This window comes from Nelumbo lutea, chromosome 1 (assembly GCF_056320005.1).
Source record: "Nelumbo lutea isolate HS-2025 chromosome 1, American lotus-T2T, whole genome shotgun sequence".
Taxonomy (NCBI): domain Eukaryota; kingdom Viridiplantae; phylum Streptophyta; class Magnoliopsida; order Proteales; family Nelumbonaceae; genus Nelumbo; species Nelumbo lutea.
The window spans coordinates 209,346,449-209,373,984 of NC_142684.1; the positions used below are offsets into that span (position 1 = coordinate 209,346,449).

General features: G+C 36.6%; 2 protein-coding genes and 1 pseudogene across 2 annotated transcripts; 1 reads left to right on the top strand and 2 right to left on the bottom strand.

Annotated features, from left to right (window-relative positions):
- Positions 1–3,683: 3,683 nt before the first annotated feature.
- On the bottom strand, positions 3,684–4,707 carry LOC148880713 (purine permease 21 pseudogene; annotated as a pseudogene).
- Positions 4,708–14,056: 9,349 nt separating this feature from the next.
- Positions 14,057–17,141, bottom strand: LOC148880714 (putative purine permease 11). The gene is made up of 2 exons (XM_088962715.1): positions 16,970–17,141; positions 14,057–15,397 (listed from the first exon to the last, which is right to left on the bottom strand). The coding sequence occupies exons 1-2, from the start codon at positions 17,004–17,006 to the stop codon at positions 14,298–14,300; spliced, it is 1,137 nt and encodes a 378-aa protein (XP_088818841.1). The 5' UTR covers positions 17,007–17,141; the 3' UTR covers positions 14,057–14,297.
- Positions 17,142–23,809: 6,668 nt separating this feature from the next.
- On the top strand, positions 23,810–25,918 carry LOC148880715 (uncharacterized). The gene is made up of 3 exons (XM_088976467.1): positions 23,810–24,219; positions 24,495–24,613; positions 24,756–25,918. Exons 2-3 carry the CDS (start codon positions 24,600–24,602, stop codon positions 25,669–25,671), a joined length of 930 nt encoding a protein of 309 aa, XP_088832593.1. The 5' UTR covers positions 23,810–24,219; positions 24,495–24,599; the 3' UTR covers positions 25,672–25,918.
- The last annotated feature ends 1,618 nt before the right edge of the window (positions 25,919–27,536 follow it).

A 27,536-nucleotide genomic window follows, 5' to 3' on the forward strand; every position in this document is an offset into this window, starting at 1 on the left:
ATGCACCCAGGTTGGGCTTGGGCCCGGGCTAGACTCAGGTTGGTCAATCAGCTTACACTAAAAATTGATATACATGTATGATGTGTGTGTATATGTATGCATGAATGCATATATGTGTGGTTTATTAAAAAAGTTATGCATATATGCATGTATGCATGCAAATATGCATCTATATGTGCATATACACATGTATATTATCCCAAAAAATTAAAAAGTCCAAACTTTTGGGCCCAGGCCCATCCTGAGGACCAAAAATCCAAGCCCAACCCATGTAAAATTGCAGGCTGGATTGGTCTGGGCTTAGGTTGGGCATGCCCAAGTTGCACCCCTAAATTCAGATAGAAGACCTTAATGACGTGATTTCGACTATGATACTATGTATGTCTGGTGGAGGTTGTTTGTACTAGTGATGTAGGATATAGTAGGGATCCTACAGATTTCAGATCTATTTGTGGGCTTTGTGGGGTGAAGGAAGGACTATTGGTGATTAATGATGAACAATCAAGTAGACGGTTTGCTGTCACCCAAAGAATGAGTAAGAAATTAGAAGAGAGAGGGAGGAGCCCTTGTTGTTAGAATAAACAGCAGAGATGGATCACTTAGAAGAAGAAATAGGTCTTCCTGACAAAAACTAGAATTCATTAAACCAAACTTTGTTTAATCAAATCAACTATTCTTCTTCTTTTTTTTTGATGGGCAACTGTGCACTTTATTGATTGATTATAAAGAATAAAATTATGTAGAGGTATAATGTGCCAAGCACCTTAACAGTTTACACTACCCGAGATATTCATTTAAAATGATCCTAGGACTCAAGAGTCCCTATTAGTCACCCCAAAACAACTGCTTCCTTTTGTTTTGCAAGACAATCTGCCATATTGTTTTCTCTTCTTTGGCTCCAACAGAATTCTGCTCTCAATTCTTGTGCAAGTTGTTTCACCTCCCTCAAAATATTTCTATATTGCCATGTGTCCCTCCTTGTTATGCCTTAAGCAATTCAAAGCAACCCAACAATCTTCTTCTGCCACTATGTGAGTATGTTCTTATAATTAAATAACTTTCCCAACTTTATTTCTTAATGCGGGGCAAGTAATTCCTCTCTGACCGGGTTTCCTTGGCCAGTTATTTCTGAATAAATTGCCAATATCACACCATTGTGATTCCTAAACACCCCACCTGTGCCTGATCTTCCCAGGTTTCCAACACTACTTCCATCAAAGTTGAGCTTAATCTGAGGTACATTTTGGAGGTTTCCAAGCTGAATGGGTTTGTGTCCTTGTTGTTGCCAAATCAACTCTTCTTAAAGTGCATTTACAGTGATTGTACTTACAGACTCAACATACACCCAAAAATTCTGAAATTGGTGTAGGGATTGAAAAACTGATTTATTTCTCCATAAATTCATCCTTGCTTCAATATCTACATCAACTAGTTCTTTTCTCTCCAAGCTTCACCCAAAATTACTAAAAATAGTAAATCATGATTGTACTATAAATAGTAAGCCTGAGAGTGACCATAAATAGTAAATTTGAAATAACGATAAGCTTTGGAAAACTTAAAACCCAATTCTTCAGACACCTACAACTATAAAATAAATTAAAAAAAACTGAAAACCAATATCCTATCACCCCAAAGTTCTGAAACTGGTGTAGGAATTGAAAAACTGATTTGTTTCTCAATGAATTCTTTCTTTGCTTCAATATCTTCAGCAAATAATTCCTTTCTCTCCAAGTTTTTTGGAGTATAGGGGGTTTCCTTCTAATATCTTTGAATAAGGCTCTCATTACCATTGCTGATAAAGAAACCCTGGTTCATGGAAACTAAACTTTGCTTAGGGTTATATTTTAAGTATTTCTCAGTAGATTATTTCTACACTAGTCACTAATGACAACAACAGTTACTCCAAAAGGGGTCCTATTATTATGACCAATGGAACAAGGACATATAGGGTCAGTAAACTTATCAAAGTAACATTCCAAAATTATTTGCTCTGCACTAATTTGCACGTTTAAAACCTGGATTCACTTGTATGAAGACAGGTACTAATGCCACCAATGGATACAAGATGGAGATCTGGATTGCATAAACAATGATATATACTCTTAGTTTAGATCTAAGAGAAAGATATAGAGCAATCTACTTCTGAGAAGGATTTTATTTATTTATTTATTTATTGGGTCCAAGAAAGGATTTTGTTATCTCTTCTGCTACTTTGTAGTTTCAATTTTACTATTTTAAAAGTTCATACTGTTTCAACTTTCAACTATTGCCTTATTTATGGTAGGAGTCTACATGTTAGTTGCTTCGAGTTATAATTCCTTGGAAAGGAAATATAAGTAATACTTACTGGGCTCTTGAAATTGCATAAGTTTTCAAAAAGAGTGACCCAACTCCAGGGAAAGTTATTAAATTAGAAGATTGGTTGTTGTTGATAATATGCATTCTGAAGTATAGGGACCCAGGAAAACCAGGTATTGGTGGAGTTTTCAGAAACTGTCGAGATATTTTTGTTGTTTTCTCTAGACAATTTGGTTCTGCAAATTCCATAACAGTAGAATCACAAGCAAAACTACAAGGGTTAAAGATAGCTAAAGCTGCATAATTTTAGGGCCTGCTTCAACTGATGTTTTTTTTTGAAAACGCTGTCTTTGTTTTTTTTTTCTCATCATGGGTGATGCAGGAGCTGAAGAGGCCAAATTGGAATTTTATGTATTTTTGTATTTTTGGATAGTAATATGCAATTTTTCTGTGGGGTCTGTTGATAGGGTTTAATTTGTTTAGTTATAGTTTGTTTATGTTTAAAATTCAGAGTCATTGCATAAGTAGGATTAGAGTTATTGAGTCTTCTTTGAATTGAAATAGGATATGACTGCTTAGTTTGAGTCCTACTAGGATTATTGAGTCTAACGGTTTGACTCCTAGGATTATTGAGTTTAGAGTCTATAAATATGTAGGGACGTTTTACACAAAGGCAATGAAGTTTATTAAGTTTTCTTCAGAATATGCTAGCTATGGTGAGTGATTCCCATGCCCTAGAGTGATTCTAGGCACCCTGTGAGTGATTCCAGGTATTTTCTCTCTTCTTTCTCTCCCTATTTTCTCTCTTTATTCCTTCAAGAAGCCATTACATCCATCAATAGCTATAAAACTTTGATCAAGAAGACCATTCAACAATTCTTTAAGGACTAGAACTGAGCTGGTCCTACATCAATGGGGCTACACAACCCTGGGGGGGGGGGTAACCTGTCCCCCACACTCATAGCTCTCCCAAGTGGGGAGGGGCTCTTGATGGAGCAAGTTCTATTTTGTTTTCTTTTGTTGTTTTTACCTTACCTTACTTCTATACTTAACTACATAATGCCTTTGCATCTGTTACACATCTTGTACATTATTTCATATTAATAAAATATCAACTATTACTGATGAAAAAGTATATGCATTATAAAGTGATAACCTTCTACTTCTATCAATTTTCTTTTCTGCTCATTTATGTAAACAACCTTGACAAGGTACAGAAAAGGGGATACAAAAGCTGCTACCAGATAAAATAAAGAAAGGAGAAGACGCGAGAAAAAAAAGTAGTTTCCATCTCCAAAATCGTATACATCTTTGTTTGTTTTCCTTTCTGATGAAATCACATAGTTTAATACAGATCCTCAGAACCACATTCTATTAAAACCCTTTCAATTAGTCTCTTTCTCAGTAAGAGTAGTATTAGAAACCTCGTTTGCTTCTGTTTGTCTTCCTTTGGACTTTGAATCATCAACGTAGTGCTGATAAACATAGGAAACAAAGCCCCAAATAGACAACAACAAGGCAACCACCTTTATCCCATCCATTTTGTCATGGAAAAAGACCATAGCAAGAATTGGAACAATGGGCAAACACAAAGTACTAACACAATTGGAGAAGAGGGAAGAGACGTCAAAAATCAATCCTACTGTGCCAATAGATGAAATCTGCCAACCCACAGCTGTCCAAACCAAAGTCATGATGTAAGATAATTTCCCCAGTCCATACTCCTCCATCTCGCTTTTCAAACCCTTCCAATCTCTGCTTGCAAAAAGGCCTATTGTGCTTGCACAAGTTGCAACAAGGGATTGGTAGAATATCATTTCCAAGACTACAGAAAATGTCTCCTTTTTTAGAACTTTCTGGTAGGACAGCTGTGTTAGGGAAAGGTACAAGGAGAATACAACAGATGCACCAACAGTGAATAGGACCCCTATTGCATGCTTACCTTTAGAGATTCCTGTGTTTTCTGTGGAGTCAGGTTGGAGCACTAGTAAGGTGGAAGAGATTGTTAAGAGTCAGGTGGGAGTGGAAGAAGCTTTGGTGGTTTTTATAATGGAATTGGTAGGTGATGATTGAAAGAGGCACAGGGGAAGGATGAGGATTGGAAATCCTGCAGATTGAACAATTGTTGCCATCCATTTGCTCTTCCCACCTTTGTCATAATATAATCTTCCCAAGAGAGTAGCTGCAGGCTGGCCAGAGAGGAGGAGAAGTGTGTAGAATATCACACGAACCCACCGGTTGTAATGTTTGAGTCGAGAAAGTAGTGGATGATTATTGATAGTGTCATCCTTTTGTGAGTTTGTTTTATTGGTTTCCTGAACTGCAACAGGGAAAAAAGGTGTTAGTGAAATACTTGGCCTGTGGAAAATGTTTTGCTGTAAAACCATGCACAACTGTTATCCCATCCATCTCTGTTTCACATAGAGTTCTTTTGCAAATCCAGTCCCATCTATATTACCCTTGTGAATGTTTGTCTTCTTAATAATTTTCTTATCAAATGTTTCTAAGAATACACCTTGAAATGTCTGTTATTTGAATAATTATCAAAAAAAAAGTCTGTTATTTGAATAGGTGGTGGGAAGCAATTAGTCTAGAGCATGGCAAAGATAGTTCAGTAAGTCATCTTTATAAGAGAAAAAAGCAGAAGGGAGAGGGTGGCTCAAGGTTATCAGAAGATAATTCAGATAGGGAGGAGGAATGGGAGGTGATATCAACAAGGTGAGGAAAGTGAGTAAAAATTTGGAAATGAGAAGATAATAGATAAAGAGATTGAGATTATAAAGGTAATGGGTGTCCTTTATATAGGGGAAGAAGAGGCAGCAAGAAGAATTTTTAAAAAGTTAGACAAAAGAGAAAAGAAAACAGTACAAGAGGATGTTCAGAATAAAACAGGAGTGAAGACTTATAAGAGCTGAATGGGAAATCAATATTGGAGGGAGGAAAAGATTATAAGAGTAAGATAGGAGTCCAAAGTACAGAAGATGAATTGAAGTTTACAGTGTAAGGGCTGGGGTGGATAATGTAGAAGTGGAAAGAGGAAGGGGAGAATGAAAATGGTAGTTTCAGCTAGTTTGGTATTGCGAGGTCATTTGGTATAGCTGTTACTCTTTTTGGCAGAATATATCTGCATGGTTTGGAGAGGTCAATTGATCACATGTGTATTTGGACCGACTTTTCTATTTTTGAGCTGGGGGTGGTGGATGTTTATTTTCTCAATTGATGATGGCTTATCACCCCTTCTTGTACTCCCTTTCATTTTTTAACAAACGTTTCTTCTTTATATATAGAATAGTTTGTTTCATATATTATGAGACAAATTTCTGGTATAACCTTTCAAGTGAAACTGATGGCATTGTTGAAGGGTCTTATGGTACAATTCCTTAATGGTTTGATGGTACATGTGCTAGTTTAACAACCATTTTTTTTTATCAGAAATGGTCTAGTGCAATAACCATGACCATGGCATGACCTCAACTAGTTTACTGATTGGGTTGATTTTTAGTTGAAGATGGAATATATCTAATAGGAGCCATCAAATAGTTAGTGCAGCCTTATATATGTTTGGGACATAGGCAACTATGCATCTTGTAGACCATAAAACTTTTATGGTATTTCCATTACCTTTATAAAAGGGGGAGGTGAGCCCATTTAGTCAATTGCTTTTTCTTTGTCGTTCCCTTTACACCCTTAGTCTGTGTGTGTGTATGCGTGCGGCCATGAATCTCTTTTCCTTTGGGTTTTGTTTTGGATTCACTTAAGCAAGGTTCAAAAACATCACAACGTATTGGTGCTGATATTTGTCAAATTTTCAACCCACCTGTACTTCAAATACTCAAAGTTCATTTATTCTAGGGAGAATGACGGTTCAGCCCAGGGTCAGAATTTTAAGGCTCAAAGTACAGTTGGGATTTGATGCTAATTCACGAGTGGGCATTGGTGTATAGAGTGAGTGTGGGTATTTGACATTTTGAATGTTTATTCTATTGGTTTTATATGATATCATTTGATGTGACATTTTGTACTGAGAAAACGTGAGACAAAAAGGTTAAAAAAAGAGTTTGGATTGTTTGAAGCTCTTGATATATATATGTATATATAACTGAAGCAAATAAAGGAGGGGTATAAAAACAGAAATAGACATTGGTAACTCAAAACCGATGAAAGAGGAATAGAGGGATAATCAAATAAAGATTCTGCCCATCTTAGTGAGGGAATAAGTATTTTTTTTTTCTCTTAATTCAAAAGACCGAGTTCCATCCAAGGAAGAACAAAATGGTGAATTGTTGGAATGCTGTAACTTTTATATTGGAATCTATTTTATTACAAATTTTTCAGGAATATTCATCATCCACGATCACGAGAGTTTTACAAAGTTTTAGTGATGGCGGTCAACTCGTCACTTCTTTTATTGTAAGGCAACTAAGGTTAAAAATTAAAGTTTTTCCTTTTCCAAATTTCTATTTGGTTTGTGACCAGTGGAATTGGAAGAGAAATGATCATGGAATAATTCCCCATAATTTTGATCCTTGAGTGCGACCCTATTCACTGATTAAAGGAATAGCTATTTGGATTTAAGTAACCTTTTTACCTCTTTTTCTCAAGAACAAAAAAAAAAAAAAGAATTGAAGTGCAAATTTATAATAGGAAAAGGTTAAATAAATTTTCCTCTTTATCCATATTCATACTGATAGAATAAGAATTATGTAAATGTAAATGTATGCTTTTTACCAAAAAAATGTAAATGTATACTCCTGTTTTATGGATTTGAACACTTAAAAGATGCTATGAGAATCCATGTCTTTCTCAGGAGGGAGTTATTTCTTTTATTTTCTTGATGATATAGAGCTTTACTTCATCATTATCATCAAATGTGGTTGTTGTTAAATGGGGTCACTGAAACTTGGGGGAGAAGCTCTGAGGCGCATCTAAAGACATTGTTTTTAGAATGCTATTTGCCCCCATTCAGTTTCACTGAGTTTGCTGTTAGGTTACAGGCAAATCTGTTCCTAGGATACAACAGAGCCTTCGGACGAGAACCTGTAACCAGCAAAATTGAAGAGTTTCCGAAGAAACGTTTTGTGAGACTGTAGCAGACCGGATTGAGAGAGAGAGAGAGAGAGAGAGAGACAATGATTTTCGAAAATGTTTTGTGTGTGTACAAATGCTTGATTTACGCTCCTTAAATAATCTCTGAAGAGTCATAAAAGTGCTGATTTAGAAAATGCACGTTGAACAGTCACAATTTTAAACATTGTGACTATTTAAAAGGTAGTTAACAGTTAATGACTGTTAACTTTGAATTGAGCATCTTGATCACATTCGATCGAATTGTACCTGTTGATTACATCAATGGTTAGCATTGCACTAAAAGGCAAGCAAAGTGCGACTCTAAAGCGCCCCACACACACGTGCACACGTGTGCACGCACATTGCGTGGTAGCAAACCTCCATATTCTTCCCTTCTATTTCTGAGTATAAATCAGCTCCTATTAAAAAACCCAAAACAAAACTTATAATTTTCCAATGTGGGACAAGTTCATTGACCAATCAAACTCATTAGATTTAATCTCTAATGAGATTAAAATCCAACAGTGGCAAAAGGTGAAAAGGTTGTTCCTTATTGTGTTTGTGTGAATATAGGACTTTATTATATTTTCTTGTATCCTGTGAGTACATAACTGTGAATTATTGAAAACGCTACCATGAACCATAGAATATAAAATCATAAGAAAAATATTTAGAAGGCACGACAGAAGAGAGGCATGCATGTAACCTCCCATATACAACACAGCACTACCATTACTTTTCCTGAAAATATCGACAGACTGCAGCGCTACTGTGGAAGTTATTTCTTGCTTGGTTGGGGGCTGTCAGGCTGCTAAAACCGGCAAGAAACAAAGCTTTGGGCCTTTTGGCCTTAAAGGGGCAAGCAAGCATGTAAATGAATGTTTCAAACTGAACTTTTGGCCTTAAAGGGGCAAAAGCAAGCTTTGGGTCTTTTGGTGTGAGGCGCACTCTGTGATAAGCAAATCCAAATTCTCTTTTACAATAAAACGGATGGAATCCAAATAAAATATGAAAAGCAATTTCTCAGTAAAACTATCATCTGCATCTTGCTTGTTTTTTACATCCCCCACCCCAAGAACCACATACACATAAAAGCAGTAAGTTAGCGATAAAACTTACCTCTAATGTGGAGTTGCAGTTCTTGAGCCCGTTCCATGGAGAAGCAGAGAGTGCAAAAGGAGATGAGAAAGCATGGGGTGAAAGACTGTAAGTCTGTAACTGTTCAATGAGTTTCACTTCTTTTATGCGTGCATATATCGAGCTTACTTCCACCTTTGTTTTTCCTTTTTTTTTTTTTTTTTTTTTTCTGGTAACAAGAAAGTAGTGGATGTACACAACAAGCTTGCTTCTACTTATATTTTCTGGTAAAAGGAAAGTAGTGCATATACACCATCAGCTTGCTTGTAATTGAAGTAGTGCATATACACCATCAACTTAGGTGATTGGTTCTCTGTTTGTGACCTTACAATCCAATGTCTCATCTGTGTACACTTCATACACAATTGAAAACTCAATAGGTGGTCCACGGATTTCATGGTCAACATTGGAGGGCTACACCTGAATTCTGTAGTTATATTTACACATGCACTTTTCTGGCATGATCTTGATCTTTCACAAGCGGCTGTGGAGGTCGATGCGATGTTGGATACTTGGATAGGGTCCGCTTATAATAATAATAATAATAATAATAATAAAGCTGACAAATGCACATGGGTGTTTATTTAATGTGCAACAAATATCAATAAATGCATCATAGCTCGCCAATTCAATTGAAGACAAAACGTGCAAGCTTTTGAACATGTCGATTCATAGTCTTTCAAAAGATTTTCCAAACTTCTTAAATAAACACCCGTGTGGTGTTTTGTGGGTATAGATGTGAGAATAACTTGAGTAGCAGATCGTAAGTCTAAGTGTAAAGATGATAACTGTGACATGTTTTACCACTGATTCTTTACACTCGTCTTTTGTTGCATGGTGCAATTGATGCCCCATAGATTTTGCCTCAATTGATGCCCTATAGATTTTCTCAAATTTCAAGGCAACTGGTTCTTTTACTATTCAAGATGGCCGGTGAAGGCATACTAATAAGTTGAAAGATGGGACAGCCTTTCAAAAATTTTGTAGCTGAATGATCACTGTGGGAAGAAGAAACATAACCACTTGGATAAGATGGAAAGAATGTCATCATCATAAGGCCGACTATATGAATCCTGTTTCGTCATTATTATGATTAAGGTGTGGAAATCACTTTGAAAGATTCATGATCATGAAAATTTGATAAAAATTTTAGTGTCAACTGCCAATCTTATGCAGCCCTCTTTTATTTGAGCGTGCAAAACAAGTTCATATTGGCAGAGTTATAAGATGAAAAGCATGCGAACTTGTCGAAAAAAAAAAGAAAAGAAAAGAAAAGAAAGAAGATAAAATACATTTATAGACCACTTTTTATCCCACGACCATGGTATATGGCAGATCGGGAAGGGTCATCATCCAATTGAAGTCTCTAGTTCGAAGATCCTAACAATTGAATCAATCGGTCTCATTTGGACGGTATGATGAAATAATTATCGGTATCATAATCAGAGTTTTTCTTCGGTATTTCATTGCTTCTTGTCACCAAATTCATACAATTTGGAATTATTCTTTCCGATCGGGAGTATTTAACTTGTGATCCTCTTCCCCTGGTGATTGCTTTGAATTGCAACAACGTTCAGATAACAGAGCCAACCTTGTTAGCTCACCTGACCTGCTCCTTTTTTTTGAATGACCAGAAAACATGTGCGCTATTATCTATATCTATACCATCATAAAGTGGGTACTTGCCTTGGTTTTGTGCTAAGTTATAGAAGTTAAATTTGAACATATAATTTCAACTTCCATAGTTTGTTATAACTCCAATAGTCCCTATCTTCACTGTCATGATCAATGAGTTAAGGGGTGTTCAACAACATGGTCGGTTTTGTTTTTGAAAATATCATAAAAAACAATACAATTTTGCTGATGTGGTAGTTGTTTTTGTTTTCAAAAACAAAACCAAACATATTGTCAAACACCCCCTTAAATTGTCGTTCTTTCAAATATATAGATCACTTGTTAAGATTAGCTCACCTGACCTGCTCCTTTTTTTTTGAATGACCAGAAAACATGTGCGCTATTATCTATATCTATACCATCATAAAGTGGGTACTTGCCTTGGTTTTGTGCTAAGTTATAGAAGTTAAATTTGAACATATAATTTCAACTTCCATAGTTTGTTATAACTCCAATAGTCCCTATCTTCACTGTCATGATCAATGAGTTAAGGGGTGTTCAACAACATGGTCGGTTTTGTTTTTGAAAATATCATAAAAAACAATACAATTTTGCTGATGTGGTAGTTGTTTTTGTTTTCAAAAACAAAACCAAACATATTGTCAAACACCCCCTTAAATTGTCGTTCTTTCAAATATATAGATCACTTGTTAAGATTAGTTCACCTCATCTATCAAAAGATTCAAAATGTTGCAAAGAGACTAAAGTGGAGTTTGTTAGAAATATATTAAGAGTGTCTAAAATCTGAAAAGAGAAATAGTTGTTTTTCAACTTTTTAGAGACTGAATAAAGAAGGTTGTTTGTGTTAGATCAAACCTTCAGCATCTGAAGTTCATTGATTTTGCTATTTTACCCCTAAAAAATAGACTATTTGATAATTTGAGTTCAATTTGCATTATTTCATAAAAAAATAATTTATTAAATTAAAAAAATATTGAAAAAATGAGATAAATTATAAAAATAAAAAATAATTTATCAAAATAAGAATAAAATTGAAAATACATATCAATTTATAAACTAAAAATAAATTATTAAGAGTTAAAATAATAATGAAAATAGTAATAAAGACCATGAAGCAATAAAACAATTTAATAATTATCAAATTAATATCTTAAAACTATTAAAATATTTAATAATTAATAAAAACTAAAATAATTAATAATTAATACAAATATAATTTATAAAATAAAAAACAATTTATTAAAATAATAATAAAATTGGAAAGAACCGTCGTTGCTGGGAGTTGCAACGGCGGTGGTAGGAAGACGGGGGGAGAAAGAGAAAGAGAGAGAGAGGGAAAGGGAAATCAAACGCCGACGACTATAGGGTTGTAGTGGCAACGACGGGAAGAGAGAGAGAGAGAGAGAGAGATTGAACAGCCGAGAACGGAAATGAGTTCTCCATCACCAATGACTAGGAGTTCTCCATCGCTGTCTCCTTTCGAGTTCTCCATTTCTCTCCCTCTACTGTCATAGTTGTTGGTGTCGACAAAAATGTGCCAGGAAATGAGTCGCTGGGAGAATAGAATATCGATTCCCAGATGGCCATTGATTGCTGGAATATAGGTCTCCGGGAGAACGGAAACCTAGATCGCTAGGAGACTTGTCTACTGCATCATTGACGATTGGGAACTCGAATGAGAAAATTTTGGGTTTAAAATGGGATGTCTATTCAAATATTATCAGGGCCATTTTAGGCTTTTGAACACATCTGAAACGTATCTGAGCGTGTTCAGTCATGGCCCACGGTGAAAACATCTGAAAGTTGCAGATCAACTTTCAGACACATTCGACATACCCAAACACTTCTGGAATCTGAAAAGTAATGTTTTCAGATTTCAGACCTCTTAAAGGCGTTATCAAACGCCACCTAAGCTGTAAGTGGATACGTCTCTTATGAGAGTGACTCCTTTGACTCTCGAGACACTCAGGTCGAAAATCTCTGTTGGTTCAATGCATCAAAATTATGAAGGACCAATTTATTATGAGCTTAATAGTAAATGATGCAAAATGAAACAGGTTTCTCAACTGTGACAAAATTTTCGCAACTCTCTGTTTGGAATTGGATGCCACAAGTTACAAGTGACGAATTGATGATGATGCTCACAAGGCAAGAAGACTGAATTCAGTTTGTCTAAACTTTCAAAATAGTTCCAATTTCATTCAGGGTGTGTCCAAACGCCTAAAACCACGATGCAAAGGAAAGACTGTAGGGCAGATAAAGTTGTAGAGACGCAACACAGAGTCTTCGGACTGTCGAGAAAACATGGACAGATACCAGAAGTAAAACTTCAAAGAGCTGAAGTCACTGAATTGAAAGACTTATTGGTTTGTCTTTTGTTGAATAAATTTGTGATGAGTTTGTGAGCTACGTTAATGGGTGAAGTTGAAATTGGGTTGATTTATCATACCGCTAAATTATTTTAATTATTTCATCCACTAAAAAACAAAGCTATAGGTCATGCAGTTCAGCTACTTCAGTCATTCCGTAACGACCCCTAAGTCAACTAGACAAGTGAAACTCCCTGAAGCTTAAAGCGGCGATGTGGCATTCGGACTGTAATTGATTGTACAATAAGAATCAGGATCAGAACCCTACTGTTTGGACCTTATTTTTCGAACTTAGCCACAGGTTCACAGGTCAAACGGTCCAATCATCTCGTCCAAACCTAGGTCAGATGGTTTTGGGTTCCAAAACCAGACCCGGACCCGTGACCAGTTCTCGGGTCAACTGGTCCGACCATCCAGTCTGCACCGGTTTTTAAAACCATGCATATTTTTATTTGTACTCTTTCCATCCAAACTGAACCTGAACCCATAGTAGATTTTCCTAGCCGAGAATAGAAAGAAGGAAATGCCAATTACCTACCCCCGCCATCCCAAGAAAAAAAGAGCTACTGATGTCCTAACGACAATCTTTATTTTAAGTAGGTCCTGCTTTGTGCATGCTCCTCTAATATATTTTGAGAATTATGTATATATTGTTCAATGAAAATCCATCTAAGCTCATTTAAAAAGTGAATCAGTCGCCATAGGCATAGGTTACTTATATTAGAAAGACAATGGAGTATCTTTCAGCTAGTATTTGTTCTTGGATCCCAAGAAACTGGAAAATAATTGCCAAGGGCTTGCAAAATCAGTGTTACAGAAGGCTCTCATGAGCATCATCTGCCTTAATTCTAATACAACTTGTATGCCTTCTCTATTAACAAAGAAGAACATCCATCTAGGATGACAAGGGGAGCCATGGCCCATGGCACATGGTTGTGATTCATGAACAGCAATAAAAACATTGTTCATCAGCTTGTCCTTCCAACCTAAAATACAAAGAATAAAAATGGAAACTTTGCAATTAAATTGTTACCAATGTTTTACAGAATTGATGTTATTTCCATCAAGGTCGATCTTGCAGCTATTAAAAACATTTTGTCAGCTTTATTACCTTAGAGCTTTACCCGGCATGCATCAACTAGTTTTTCTCCTAGTAACTAGCTTATATTGAACACCCACAGTCTGACATTCATGGACTGAAATTTGGTCTGATCAACTCATGTTCAACTTTGTGTCATACATTGCCACTAACAAATCATCATCATCATAACATGCCTTTACCACAACTACAAGTCCATTACCCAATGTTGGTAACAAATTGTAACTCCCCAAGCGCACAAAATAATTGCCAAGAGCCATCCTTCAGAAGTTCAGATCAACGGCCACAAGAATTGTACAGTGAATGTTCAGGCTTCAGGCCTCTCACCCAATTGTATCTTTTATTTCTGAGAAGTATGAATTAACCAAAGAAAAGTAAACATATACAAATAATCAAATCAAGTGAACCAAATGGTCTTTCAGGGGTATTTGTGGTCTTGGGAGAGGTGGACTGGGTACAAACTTAATCATTGGCATTACTTTTTCACAAAGAGACAAGCTTGTCGGCAATAGGCTTTACCATTACACCAAGCCATGACCACTAATTAACCAATTATACAAATGAGATACAAATTTATAACTGGCACCCAATACAATAAAAAAGAGAATGGGTTAAATACCTCCAACATAATATGTTTGACAACATTTGAAAATAATCCTATATCACCAAAAATAAGACATGATACCTCTCTCTCAAGACATAGAACCATTAGTTACCTCATTGATGTTAGTTTGTTTTGCCTTCAGCTTAGAATCATCAATATAATGCTGGTATAAATAAGAAGCAAATCCCCAGATTGCCAACAACATGGCCACCACCTTCACCCCATCCATCTTGTCATGCAAAAGTATCACAGCAGCAACGGGAACAAGAGGCAAAGCCAAGGTACTAATTACGTTGGAAAAGAGAGAAGATGCCACAAAAATCAAACCCACAACCCCAACAGAGCAAATCTGCCAAGAGACAGCTGTCCAAACCAAAGTCATCACATAAGATACTTTCCCCTTGCCAAATTGGTCCATTTCTTCCTTCAAGCCCTTCCATTCACCACTGGCAAAAAGACCCACAATGCAAGCACAAGTAGCAACTAGGGATGTAAATATTTGCATTTGCAAGACTATAGAGAAAGTTTCCTTTTTCAGAACCTTCTGGAAGGAAAGCTGCATGAGGGAAAGTATTAGGGAGTAAGCAGCAGATGCACCAAGTGTGCATAGAAAACCAAGAACATATTTTCCCTTAGAGACTTCTTCAGGTTCTGCAGAATCAGAACGAACTGCAATGAGGGAGGCAGATAAGGTAAGGAGAACAATAGAATTAAGTATTAAAGCAGTGAATTTTTGAGAATTGATGAAGAAGGAGAAGACTGCATTGAAAGCCAATTGGCTTGCACAGATGAGGGCATAGGTCGAGGCAGAAAGGTACAAGAGCCCAACTGAGTACAGCATGTTGTCACCAGCTATAAGTATGCCAAGGAACAGATAAACTACAACAACAGTAACAATAGAAGGCTGTGCAGAGTCGGTGGAAGTTGTAGAAGGATTTTGGGAGGATGGAAAGAGAAACAATGGGAGGAGAAGGATTGGAAATGCTGCAGTTTGGACAAGTGTTGCCATCCATTTACTATTTCCACCTTGGTCATAGTAGAACCTTCCTAGAAGAACAGCAGCAGATTGGCCAATCAGAAGAAAGGCAATGTTTAGTGCCACTAAGAGCCACCAATGCCAGTTCTTCGGTTTGAGGGATGGTTGATTGACAGCAATTCCATCTTTCGGCGGTCCCAGTTCTTGGTACTCTGTAGCATAAACAATATAGAATGAAAAGAAATTAGTTTATATATAAAGAGGTATTCCTTTAATAAGATCAATGCAAATTTCTGAAGAATATAATGGAGGATTGTTCAGTGGAGAAAGAAGAAAAGTTTCTAATTATGAGATGTGATGTCTAACCAAATAGTGAAGGACTCTAATGGTTTCAAAATTAAAGTTTGCCCATCTGGTTGACCATTTCTTACTTGGGTACTTGGCATTTCATTTTCTTGAACCTGCACTTGACCTGAACCATTCCATCCCTTCTTCCATGGCTCCATTGGTATCATTATAAAATAGATCAAAAAATTTTTACATCTTTATTTCTTACTTGGGTACTTGGCATTTCACTTTCTCGAAGTGCACTTGACCTAGACCATTAGATCCCTTCTTCCATGGCTCCATTTGTTTCATTATAGAATGGATCTACAAATTTTTACAGCTTTATTTCTACACCTTTTACAGTGCAAACAAAGTTTTCACCCATATGACATTGAAACAACTGCAGCCTAATGTTTCTATAAAAGAAGATTTTGACAATATAAACTACAGAAATTCCAAAATGGTTCTCAGAGGGGAGAAAGAACACAACAGTCTGAAGGATGGTTGCATGTCATTGAGCCTTTCGATCACAAATCCTCTTTTCAGTTACAATATGAGAATTTCCAAAAATACAAATTAATAAAATTGAAATAAAGCAGTAACCCAATTCCCTAGAATATCCACCAAAAAAAAGTCCAAGTGATCACCAACACAGCTGCAGGAGAGAAACAATTTTGAAAAGAAACTTCAGAGATTATATAGAAATCCACTTCTCTTTTGGATCATGGCAACATGAAGTAGAGAAAGTGAATTCGTTTTGTGGAAGTGTTAGCAAGAACAACGCAGTACAGTGAACTAAGAACCAATCAGCAGTATTTATCAGAAATGGATGAAAAGCAAGAATCCTTTTGCTCTTCAATAGGTGGAAGCTTGGGACTTGTTCTAAGGATTGCCTAGGAAAAGCAGTTTAACATACTGTCTCTAGAATCATTCCTTCCGGAATAGATTGAAAAAAAAAATTAATTCCTTTGCTTTTCTTTTGACTTTCAAATTTCAAAGTGAGTTAGTAATAACAAATATTTATCAAATCTATTAGCAGATATGGATGAGTAGTAACTAGTAACAAGCCTTGTCGAAACAATGAAGAAACCAGTTTGTTATATTTGGAATTTGTGGGTATGTGGCCTTTGAACAAATAAACGGCACACTGTTTTGTACCGATGAAAACAAATTAAGAACTTGCTCATCTTTTCTGGTTGTCAGAACAAACAAGCACGTCTGTGACTTCACCTATTTTCTGTATCAATTCAGTACAATCCTCTGGAATTTAAAACTGAACTAAAACCCAACGTTCGTTTGTTTAAAAAATCACACTTTTATATAAAATTTGGAGAGAAAAAACCCTTTGGTACCCCTTCCTTGATGAACGAAGCATTAGAAAACTGAATTGGGGTTATGGACATCTTGAAGGAAATATCGATGAAGATTTCAATGAAGAAAGAGAGAGAGAGAGAGACCTGGTATACTGAGTCGGACTGATTGAACCTCCGCCATGGAGAATAGCGCCGACGAGATTGAGTAATTCGAAGTTGGAGTAGGAGTGCCGTCGGGTTTACTTCACCTTCAGTTTCGGTTTCAGTGCATCGGTTCGGCTCTTCGGCCTGGTTAAATATGGAAAACCCAGGTATCAGTATCACTGCCACTGGTTAGGAACTTTAGGATTAGGGACGCAAACGGATCGGATCCGAACCCGATCCGATCTGATCAAATCTCCGGCCCCCGATTTAGTTTCTGTAAAATTTAACAAATTAATAAAAGAAAAAATATCACAACTTATACAGAGAAAAACAAAAGTACAAGTTTTTTAATATATATTTATAGGATCGGATTCTTTTAGATTTGACAGGGATGATCCAAATTTTGATCAGATTTTTAATTGAATCTCATTATTCACAATTGATCTGTTCTGCAAATTTGACAGAGAATCGATTCAAATTTGCATTGGATCGTGATCCGAACATTCGATCCATTTACACCCCAGAAACTTAGGATCTAGTCAAATTTGTATCGGGTAGTCTGACTCTAACATCGATTGACAATGAGGTAGAGGTGAGAAGACAAGAGTCAAAGAAATACAAATTATTGAGTTATTGTGACCAAAACGCGGTTGGATTAGGGCCATTAGGCATGGTGGGGTCCATTGGTTGGAAAGATTGCTTTGGTCAGATAAGATTGGGATTTGGGATCTTCTTAACACTAATAATCTAGGGCCCATATCTAGAAATGTGTGAACCTTGATTGGATGCATTAGTATATACTTGCCTTGGATGTCAACGGGCAGACTCCGATACGTCAGCATATTCTATGCTAGTGGGCCCGTGCATCGCACGGGAAAAGTTTATTTCAAACAATAAGATTGAAAGGATTAAATGCACCAATGCAAATAAATCAAATAATTAATTTTGTTGCTAATTTTTTATATTTATCTACATCTATATATTTATCTATATATTTATATTCTTTCTCATTCTTGTTTTTAAATGAAATCATTAAAATATAACAAGTCAAAATTTTATTATTTATCATAAAATTCATATTTATTCTCTAATAATACCATCCGTCTCTCTCTCTTTCTCTCTCTCTCTTTCAAACTTTAAGGGTCACTTCGAAAGGTATACAAATACAAATATATATATATATATATATATATATATATATATATATATATATATATATATATATATATATATATATATATAGTATAAATACATACAAAGTACAAGGTTTGACACTTTACAAATTTGTATTTGTACTCCTTTCAAACTGAACTTAATAATCAATGTATGTAATATCTCCCCTTCCTATTAAATTTCTCTTTTCCTTTTAAATCTCCTTTAATCCTTTTTGACTCTACTAATAAAGTAGGGGGTGCTAATTAGATGAATTGGGTTAGGTCAACGTCCAACATAAATATGAACCCTAGGTTAGGAATCAATTAACAGTAAAATAGCTAATTAACCATAATAACTGTAATTACTATAGTTAATTGTGAATTACAAAATTAATTATTGATTTAATAATAGTAATTAACAATGAAATTAATTAACTTTATTTACTTAATTAATTAGATATGAATTATTTTGTGTCTAATTTATATTTTATGTTCCATTTTTATTTTTAATTTATATAAAAATCCTACAAAATTGGAATTTGAGCCTAAATTTTACAGTCAATTAATTAATTTACTACAATTAGCAGTAAACTATTAAATTAGCTGGAATTTTGCATAAATACTGTATTTAACCATCATATATTCAATTACTATGATCACTGGGTGATATTTGAACGATTTGACCATCTGGGCCAACGCTGAGTTCAAAATAAAAACTGAAATTAACACTAAATTAATTAATTTACTCTAATAGCTGTAATTAACTGCCATGAAACTTGGGCTCAAGTATGTTGGTCTTCCTCGAGAGACTTCTTTGTACAAGAAGTATCACAAGGAAGATCCTACCCTGAGAGATCCCAAGAGCATAACCTCCTAGGGATGGCAATTCACTAAGGGAGTGTTCTTTTTCTGGATTTTGAGAGGGGGGAAGTTGGTCAATGGGATTTTGATTCCAATTGACCAAGAAACTCATGTTCTTTTTTTCGATACTAGTAAATTCGCATATGCTTTGCACGTGACAATTTTAGATGATGAAGATAGTAATATATATTCAAATATTATGTCTAAAGAGAGTAATATTATATGTCTATAAAATAATTCTATATTAGCGATGTTCTAAATGTTTTCTACAAATATTATGTATTTTTGTCTTTCTTTAATTTTTATTATTTAATTATGACATAATGGCTTGACCCATTTGACCCAAATGGTTGAATTGCTTACCAACTACCTAGACACAAGGACAATTCAATTTCATTTTTTTTTGTTCAACGTTGAAAAACAAAAAAGAGATTTAGGGTCCGTTTGATTTGTGGACATGACCGAAAGTAATTTTATTAGTCTATTTATTATTTTTTTATCAATTTATTAATATTTTATGAATATATAATTATTATTTTATTAGTACTTTGTTATTATTATTTTATTAGTATTTAATAATTAATACCTTAGTATTTATTATTAATTTATCAATTTATTACACTTATTAATTACTTTCTTATTAGTTTATTAATTTTATCATTTTGATTATTGCTTTAGAATTAATTTATTATTATTGAATAATTAATATGTTAGTATTTTATCATTACTTTAATTATATTATATATATTATCTGTACTTGATTATTCTTAGTATTTAATAAATAATATTTTATCTTTTTATTATTACTTTGTTTTTATTATTTTATTAGTATTTATCATTAATTTATGAATATTTTATTAAAATATAATTACTTGAATAATATTTTTATTATATTTTATTAATAATTTATTATATTATTATATTTTATTCTTATTTTCTTATTGGTTTATTAATATTTTATTATAGTATGCTTATTTTATAAATATTTGACTAATATTTTATAGTTATCATTATTATTTTATTATTACTTTCATAGTATATTATTGTTTAATTATGTATTTATTTTTATTATTATTTATGTTAATTATATTAGTATTTTATTATTTTATTATTAATATTAATTTATTATTTTATTAACATTAGGGTTTGGGGGGCCTTTTGCCATGAGTTCTTTATTTCTTGATAGACTCTCATATGGGAATCCCATTCTTGGGGGGAAGCCTGGAATGGCTATTCTCCGAAGAATGGGATTCGGCATCCAATTCCACCATATGAGCATTAGCACCTTAAATCTATGACTTAATGAGAGGGATTTGAATGAGATGAAAAATAATAGTTAAAATTACATGTTTTGGTTTCACAATTAAAAAGGGACTAAATTCAAATTAAAAAGTAATTCTTATTTATGGAACTTGTTTTTATTTTATAAGATGAATATATATACAATTATAAGAGATTTGCTCAAATGTTAATTTTTTTTTTGCAAAATTTATGTATTTTTCATTTTTAATTGTTTACTATTTAATTATAGCATCAAATATTGACTTGACCTAAGAGTTGAATTGTTGACCTAGATCAAATAGGAAATCAATTTCATTTTTTTGGTTGGTTTTGAATTTGTCTTTCATTTCCATTATCAATAAAAAAAATCCTTGCTTATGACACTTATTTTTCTTTAATATGATTAATAAAATATTAGAGAAATGGCCCATTTTATATATATATATTATTTTTGAATTGTTACTATTTTAAATATTTTATTATTAATTATGATATCATGAATTCACCCAATTAACGGGAGTGGTTGAATTGGCTTACCACCACTTAGATGGGCCACGAGCTGTACCGCGGGGTCTAACCGTGGGATCTGCAAGCATGCTTCATTGAACCGCTTGATGTAGCTCCGGATGGGTTCTCCTTTTCTTTGGATTACCCCGAAGATACTTTCCTCGGTTTTGGGGCACTGCTTGCTGGTAACAAAGTGGGCGGTGAAGATCTGCACGAACTAGGCCCAGCTTCTTATTGACCCGGAAGCTAGGTTCTGGTACCAGGTGCGGACCACCCCTTGAAGGTGGTGGTGAAGGCCACGCACATGCATTACTCGTTGGCCCTAGTGAGGTGCATTTGTGACTGGAATGCGTCGACGTGGTCGTTGCAGTCAAAGGACCCATCATACTTGTCCAGAGATGAAAGTTTGAAGTCTCTGGGCAAGGGGACTGCTAGAAGTTCTGATGAAAGGGGGGAAGGAATTGAGAGAATTGGGACGGTTTTTACCTCATCCGAGCTCATCTCTTCCTTGCCTCTGAGCTCGGGTAGGACACGAGTAGCAGTTCGGCGACCTCGCCGGTGCCTTCTTTGAGCGGCCCTGGTGCTGGCGTTGTTGGCCTCCGTGTTGCCGAGCTCGATGGGCTCGGAATGCTATCCTGCTGCTAGGGCGCTGAATCGGTTCTCCGTGAGTGCGAACTCGGTCTTGGAGCGCCGAGGTGACTTTGTGTGCAAGGTTCCTGACCCACCTGCGAGTTGCGAGGCGGGGGTGATTTTTTTTGCTTTCGGCCTGGGGATGAGGCCTGACTATTAGGGGGGTTCTAGGGTTGGGAAGCTTCTCCTCGGTGAGGTCGTCCACCTTGAGGGGAGGCCTTAACTGGCTCCGAAACAGGGTGCCGGGGGGGAGCAATGACTGGTTTAGGTGTAGTTGAGGGAACTGCGTCTAGTAATGGTGCTGGGAGAGGTGGTGCAGTACCTGGTGTTGCTGGAGTTGGTGCTACTGGAATTGTTGCATTTGGGCTTGCATTGCATGCATGCATTGCATTAGATCATCCAGCTGGTTCTGACGGGTTGCCAGTGGGACAACAATTGGTTCAGCGAAGTTTGTTTCAATAGGGAGTGGAAGAGGGATGTTCAATGGAGGAGGGTTCAGGGGCGCCACTGCTTGTGGCACATTCAAACTGGGGATCCCATCCACTGAAAGAGGGATGGTGAACTGCCCAATGCACACCACGGGAACTTGGAGTTGCTCTCCGGTGGTGGCCGTTTCTGTTCCACGTCCGGCATTGCTGGAGGAGGCCATGGGTGTTGGAGTTTTTGAAAGAAGGGTAGGTAAGAGAGCTTTAGAGGGAGGCTTTTAGAATCGTTCCCACAGACGGCGCCAATTGATGGAGCGCAATCCGGCCGGTCTTATCTGTCAACGATTTCGCCTCTGACTAGAGCAACGGGGAGCCTGAAACGGAGAAGATGAGGGAACTCCGGGGGGAACCCAGTGATATAGCTCCCAAGCTCAAGTTAGTATTCTCTCAAAGGCAAAGTAAAGACCAGATAGCGCAAAGTTCACATACCTTGTTGTTGGGGGTAAGGGGCCTTTTATAACCACTTCGCGCACTCACTCTGAAACCCCTATCAAGTCGGGTATGATTACCTTTACTTCCAGTTCGGGTGTTGTCCTTTTTGCTGGGAAAGAACCGCCACTGCTCTTTGTTGAAGCCATCTCTGTAACTGGAGATGGCAGTGTCAGGAGGCGGTGACAGGTGGCCGTTTGGAGTGCGGCCGTCAAGCATCAGATCCCAAGTCAGTCAGGTGCGGTGCCCTTGGGTACGGACTTCCTCGGTGTCAGGCATGGTACGGTTTATTTGGTTTTGGCATCCTGGAGGCGATGTGGTGGAGTGGTGAGCGAGGTGAAGTCTTGAGTTCGGAGGTATGTCCTGTATTCCTATAGGGCAGGCCAGTTTGGCGAGGTGTGTCCCGAACTGCTATAAGACAGGCCAGTTCGGTGAGGTGTGTCCCAAACTGCAGGCGGGCCAGTTTGGCGAGGTGTGTCCCGAACTGCTACATGCAGGCCAGTTCGGGTTACTGTCTGGCTTGGGGCCGAAGGGAGAGTTCGGGCTCCTAGTAGGGAGTTCGGACCGCTGGTAGGGGAGTTCGGTCCGCTGGTTTCTCCCCTTGGTGCTCGTGCCTTAGGCGTGCTTTTGTGCCGAGCTGTTGCCTTTGCCACGCATTGTGTAACTGTGAGGTCGGGCCAAATCTTCCTTCATCAGTATCATTGCTTCAAAATCGTTTTCAGTTCATTGGCAGCAATGAGCTGCAGCTCTAAGAAACACCAAATTTGAGGGATGTTTGGAACTGTGACCGTTTTTCAAAAAAACAGTACCACGTTGGATCTACATAGGCATTTCAACAAACGCCCATGTATCTCATTATTTGGTTCAGCCGATTATTAAAAATCGGGCATGCCTTAGAAATCGGGACCCCACCGATGCATGAAAAGCAGTGATAAAAATTTGGCGCTTTATGCATCAGTGAACCGTTTCCCCCAATGGTTGATTGATGTGTATCCTATGTGGTGCTTTCCTATCAGCACATACATGAAAAACAGTGATAAAAACCACCTTACCAAACAACATAGTGTTTCTCTCTGCCTACGTGGCAGAAGCGTTTTTTTGCGAAAAACAGATCTTGGAAGCATGGGCGTTTTTTTCTTGAAAATCAGTCTCAAAAAGCGCCCATGCTTCCAAACACCATGTTGGTGTTGCTCCAAGCCACGACTTCTTAATTTCTGAGGCATGGCTTGGAGCACCATTTTTTATGAAAAAATGGTTCTAAACAAATGCCCGTTTGTTAGAGCACCGTTTTTTTTTTCCTGATGTGGCACCGTTGCTCAAGGAAACGGCAACGATGCAAACAGCCCCTATAAAGAGTCTGTATGGACGTCTCAGAGGATGAATTCAACGTTTTGCTTTCACAACTACATCATCTTCCACCTTCCTATAAATTTCTCTTATTTTCTTCCCCATTATTATATGCTTATCTTATAAAGAGTCTGGATTGGCGTCTCAGAGCATGAGTCAACGTTTTGCTTTCACAACTACTTCATCTTCCTCCCTATAAATTTATCTTATTTTCTTCTTTTGGAAAGTATGAGAAAAAAGAGATCGCGACATCTTGCCTGAAACAGAGAAGGCAATATCTCCGACACTGGCGTTTCTATACGCTCAAAACACTAAAAGAAAAAGAAAGCAAATTTCTTTTCTTTGCTCAGAATTGAAATAGTATACTTGGAGTTCATCCATGGCTTCTTCTTTGGTATCCAAATCATCAGATGAGTCTGATGCAACATGGGAGGCACTGCTGCCACCGGATATTGAAGTTTTTGTCGAAATGATTCCTCGGTCAGCACTATTCCGGTCGAAGAAAGAGATCTAAGATCGTTTATGCGAGGGTGTAACCTTTGGCTCTGGCAATAAGGTAAAAGGGTTGATGTTTTGAACTTCTGCACTCCATTAACATCCTCACTTTTGTAAATTTTAATTTGATGGTTAGGTCATACATTTTTCATGTTTAACCCAATCAATAATGTTGTAACCCATTTGATTTGGTGACCTCCAGTGATATGATTTTGTAGATAAAAAGTTAGGAAGATAGAGAATTAATTGTGAAGATAGATGAATTAATTATAAGAGGAAAGTCAAGCATTGAGGATACAATTGTTGATTTTTTTTTTTTTTTGGATGCTCATGCAGTTTTGCTTCTTGGAGAAATCCACTGTTAAGAAATGCTACAGGTTGGGTGCAAGAGAGCTTTCTATTGTATCGGCATCAGAACCGAAACGCTGGACCTGGACATCCATGCCAGGATCAAGGTCAGTTTATATATAGTATCAAATCACATCTCTCCTTGACTCTCTTTATGATTATCATCTCCTGAAATTCCAGACTGAGTTCATCTTGTGCAGAGAGACTTCTTAATTCTTTTTTTACTCTGTGGACATGTACAAATTATAGGTTCCCAGAGGTGGCTAAATTCAGGCGCATCCGTTGGTTGGACATGGATGGATCGATTTACGCAAATTGGTTGTCCCCCAAAACACTTTATGCTGCTTATCTGCTCCTGAAATTCGATGAACAAGCATCAGGACTGGATGAAAATCCTTCAGAGCTTAAAATAGAAATTGGAAATCTAGTTTCCACGCGCAGGGTATATCTAATTAATTCTCTAGACAACAACAGCAATAAAGAGGAGGATGAAGATGGTGTTGTCGATCCAGATCAGGATTTCAACAACAATGAAGACGAAGATAGCATCCCCAATCCTAAAGACAGCAGTGAAGCTGATGAAGATGAAGATGAAGATAGTTTTCTGAATCCAAAGGACAACGGTGATGAAGATTGTGAGGATGGTGTTCCAATTGATTCAAATGGCAATGACAACAAAGATGAAGATGAGGATGGTGCAGTCAATCCAAATCAGGAGTACAACAACAAGAACAATGAAGGTGAAGACAGCATTCCCAATCCCAAAGACAACAGTGAAGCTGAGGATGGTGATCTCAAACCCAATGACAACAATGGTGAAGATGAAAATGGTGTTATCGATCCGAAGGACAACGCTGAAGAAGATCGTGAGGATAGTGTTCGCATTGATTCGAATGATAATGACAAGAAGGATGAAGATGATGATGATGATGATAATAATGAAGAAGAAGAAGATATTAATACATCAGAAACAGAGGAGCTAAAAAAGCCTCTCCCAGATCTTGCCCCACGTTCCAGAGATGATGGATGGAGTGAGATTGAATTGGGATATTTCTTTATTGAAGATGGGGATGAAGGAGAAATAAAAATGACATTCAAGGAAGTTAGCAACCGTTGGAAGACAGGGCTTATTATTGAAGGCATTGAAGTGAGGCCTCTAGCTTGAGTCGCTCTCGGTACCGTAAAGTCAAATTTTGTGTTCCATGGATTGAATAACTGACTTAACACTTAAGTGGCGCCACATCCTTCATTGATGAAAAAGAAACCCAAAAAAATTGAATATTGGTTTTATTTTTTTATTTTTTTAGTGTTTGTAATTAGTCATCATATTGATGCAATAAACGTAGGCATCCATCCAAATGTAGTCTTACAGAAAAAAAAAATACTTCAATGAACTTAAATCCAGTTTCGTTGCTTAATTTTTATGCTTTTTGAGAAGGACAGAGGTTGGGTTGAGAAATCAGAAATTGTCCAAATCTCAGCCCGGGCCCATGTAATTGAAATTCTTCAAATGGAGTTAAATCCGATGTAAATACTTCACAAAATATATTCTGTACTTCGGACTCAGGCCCGGGCTTTAAGCTTTATATTAAAACCAAGCTCAAGTTCGAGCCAAAATATTTTCTGTTAATAAAGTGGTAAAGCCCGGCTCGAGCCCAGCACCGATCAGGTCCTCGAACAGGTCTAATACTAACCCTATAACAATGTTTAGATATATTTTCATGTTGTTTTTGGTTTTGGGTCTTGTTTTTATTGATCCTTGGCTTTTCAAATGGTAATATAAAAAATACACTGAAAATTTGCAGGTCAACATCGAATTAAACTTATAAGATCGTCTAAACGGTTTTTGAATCGCCATTGACCTGGATGGTTGGATCATTTGGCCCAAGAATTATTTAGATAATCGGTTCTGTTTTATCCCAAATATAATTCTTAACCAAAAACCATTAAATTGGTCAATGATTTATTGATTCAGATGGTCGAACCATCGATCTATTTGATCCATCTAACAGTTTTTGGTATTTTTTTTTATTTTTAATTTTTTTGTCAGAATGAACTATCTATTCAAACCGGACGATAAAACCATTGACACAAAAACCAGTGGTCAAAACGATTCCCATTCTATATCATTTTTTAAAACATTGAGTGAAACTAATTCCATACCGGGTCAATTTATTAACATCCCAATTCCTAAAGTGTACACTTATTCATTATTCTTTTTCCTATCTTTTCTTTCTAAGTTCAAACCACAGAAAATCTGAAAGCTCACACGTGGCAAGTTATGGCCCTAGATTTTTTATTTTTTTACTCAAAGGGACCATTTACACAACGGGGGTAGCCCCATAGTTTATCCCCAAACACATAACCCCTAACCCAGTTGGCAGGTGGGATTCAACCCCAAGGCCCTTTGATTATTAGTGCAAGAAGATCCCAATCTCTTCCCAAACCAATGGGCTGGGCTCCACCATGTATAATCCAAATGCCTTTTGGTTTGTATCTCTGTTGTCTTTTCTACCTCACTGTCATGGATGTGAGACTTCCCACCCAACTGACCCAAGACCAAGAGTCACCGTAATTGATTTCTTCCAATCTAATAGTTTAGACTTTACTCACAGCCAGACATACTGACCAGTGATATATCAAAAAGAAAACAATTAAGTACCAAAAAAATAAAAAACAATTAAAAAAAAAAGCGAAAACGATTAGGAAAGTCAGAAGCTTTTCTCTCTCCCCACCTTCCAGAGATGACGGGCGAATGGAGAATGAATTATTGGAGTATTTCATTATTGACGATGGGAATCTATTAAATGTTGGAAAAATGGGTCATTGTAACTTTGGAGGAGAAGTTCTGAGACGTGTATGAAGATATTGTCTTTAGAATGTTATTTCCCCTCACTCAGTTTCACTGAGTTTGCTGTTGGGTTATAGGCAAATCCGTTTCCAAGATAAACAGAGCCTTGGGCGAGAATCTGCAACCAGTAAAATTGAAGAATCTCCAAAGAAACCTTCTGTAAGACTATAGCAGACCGG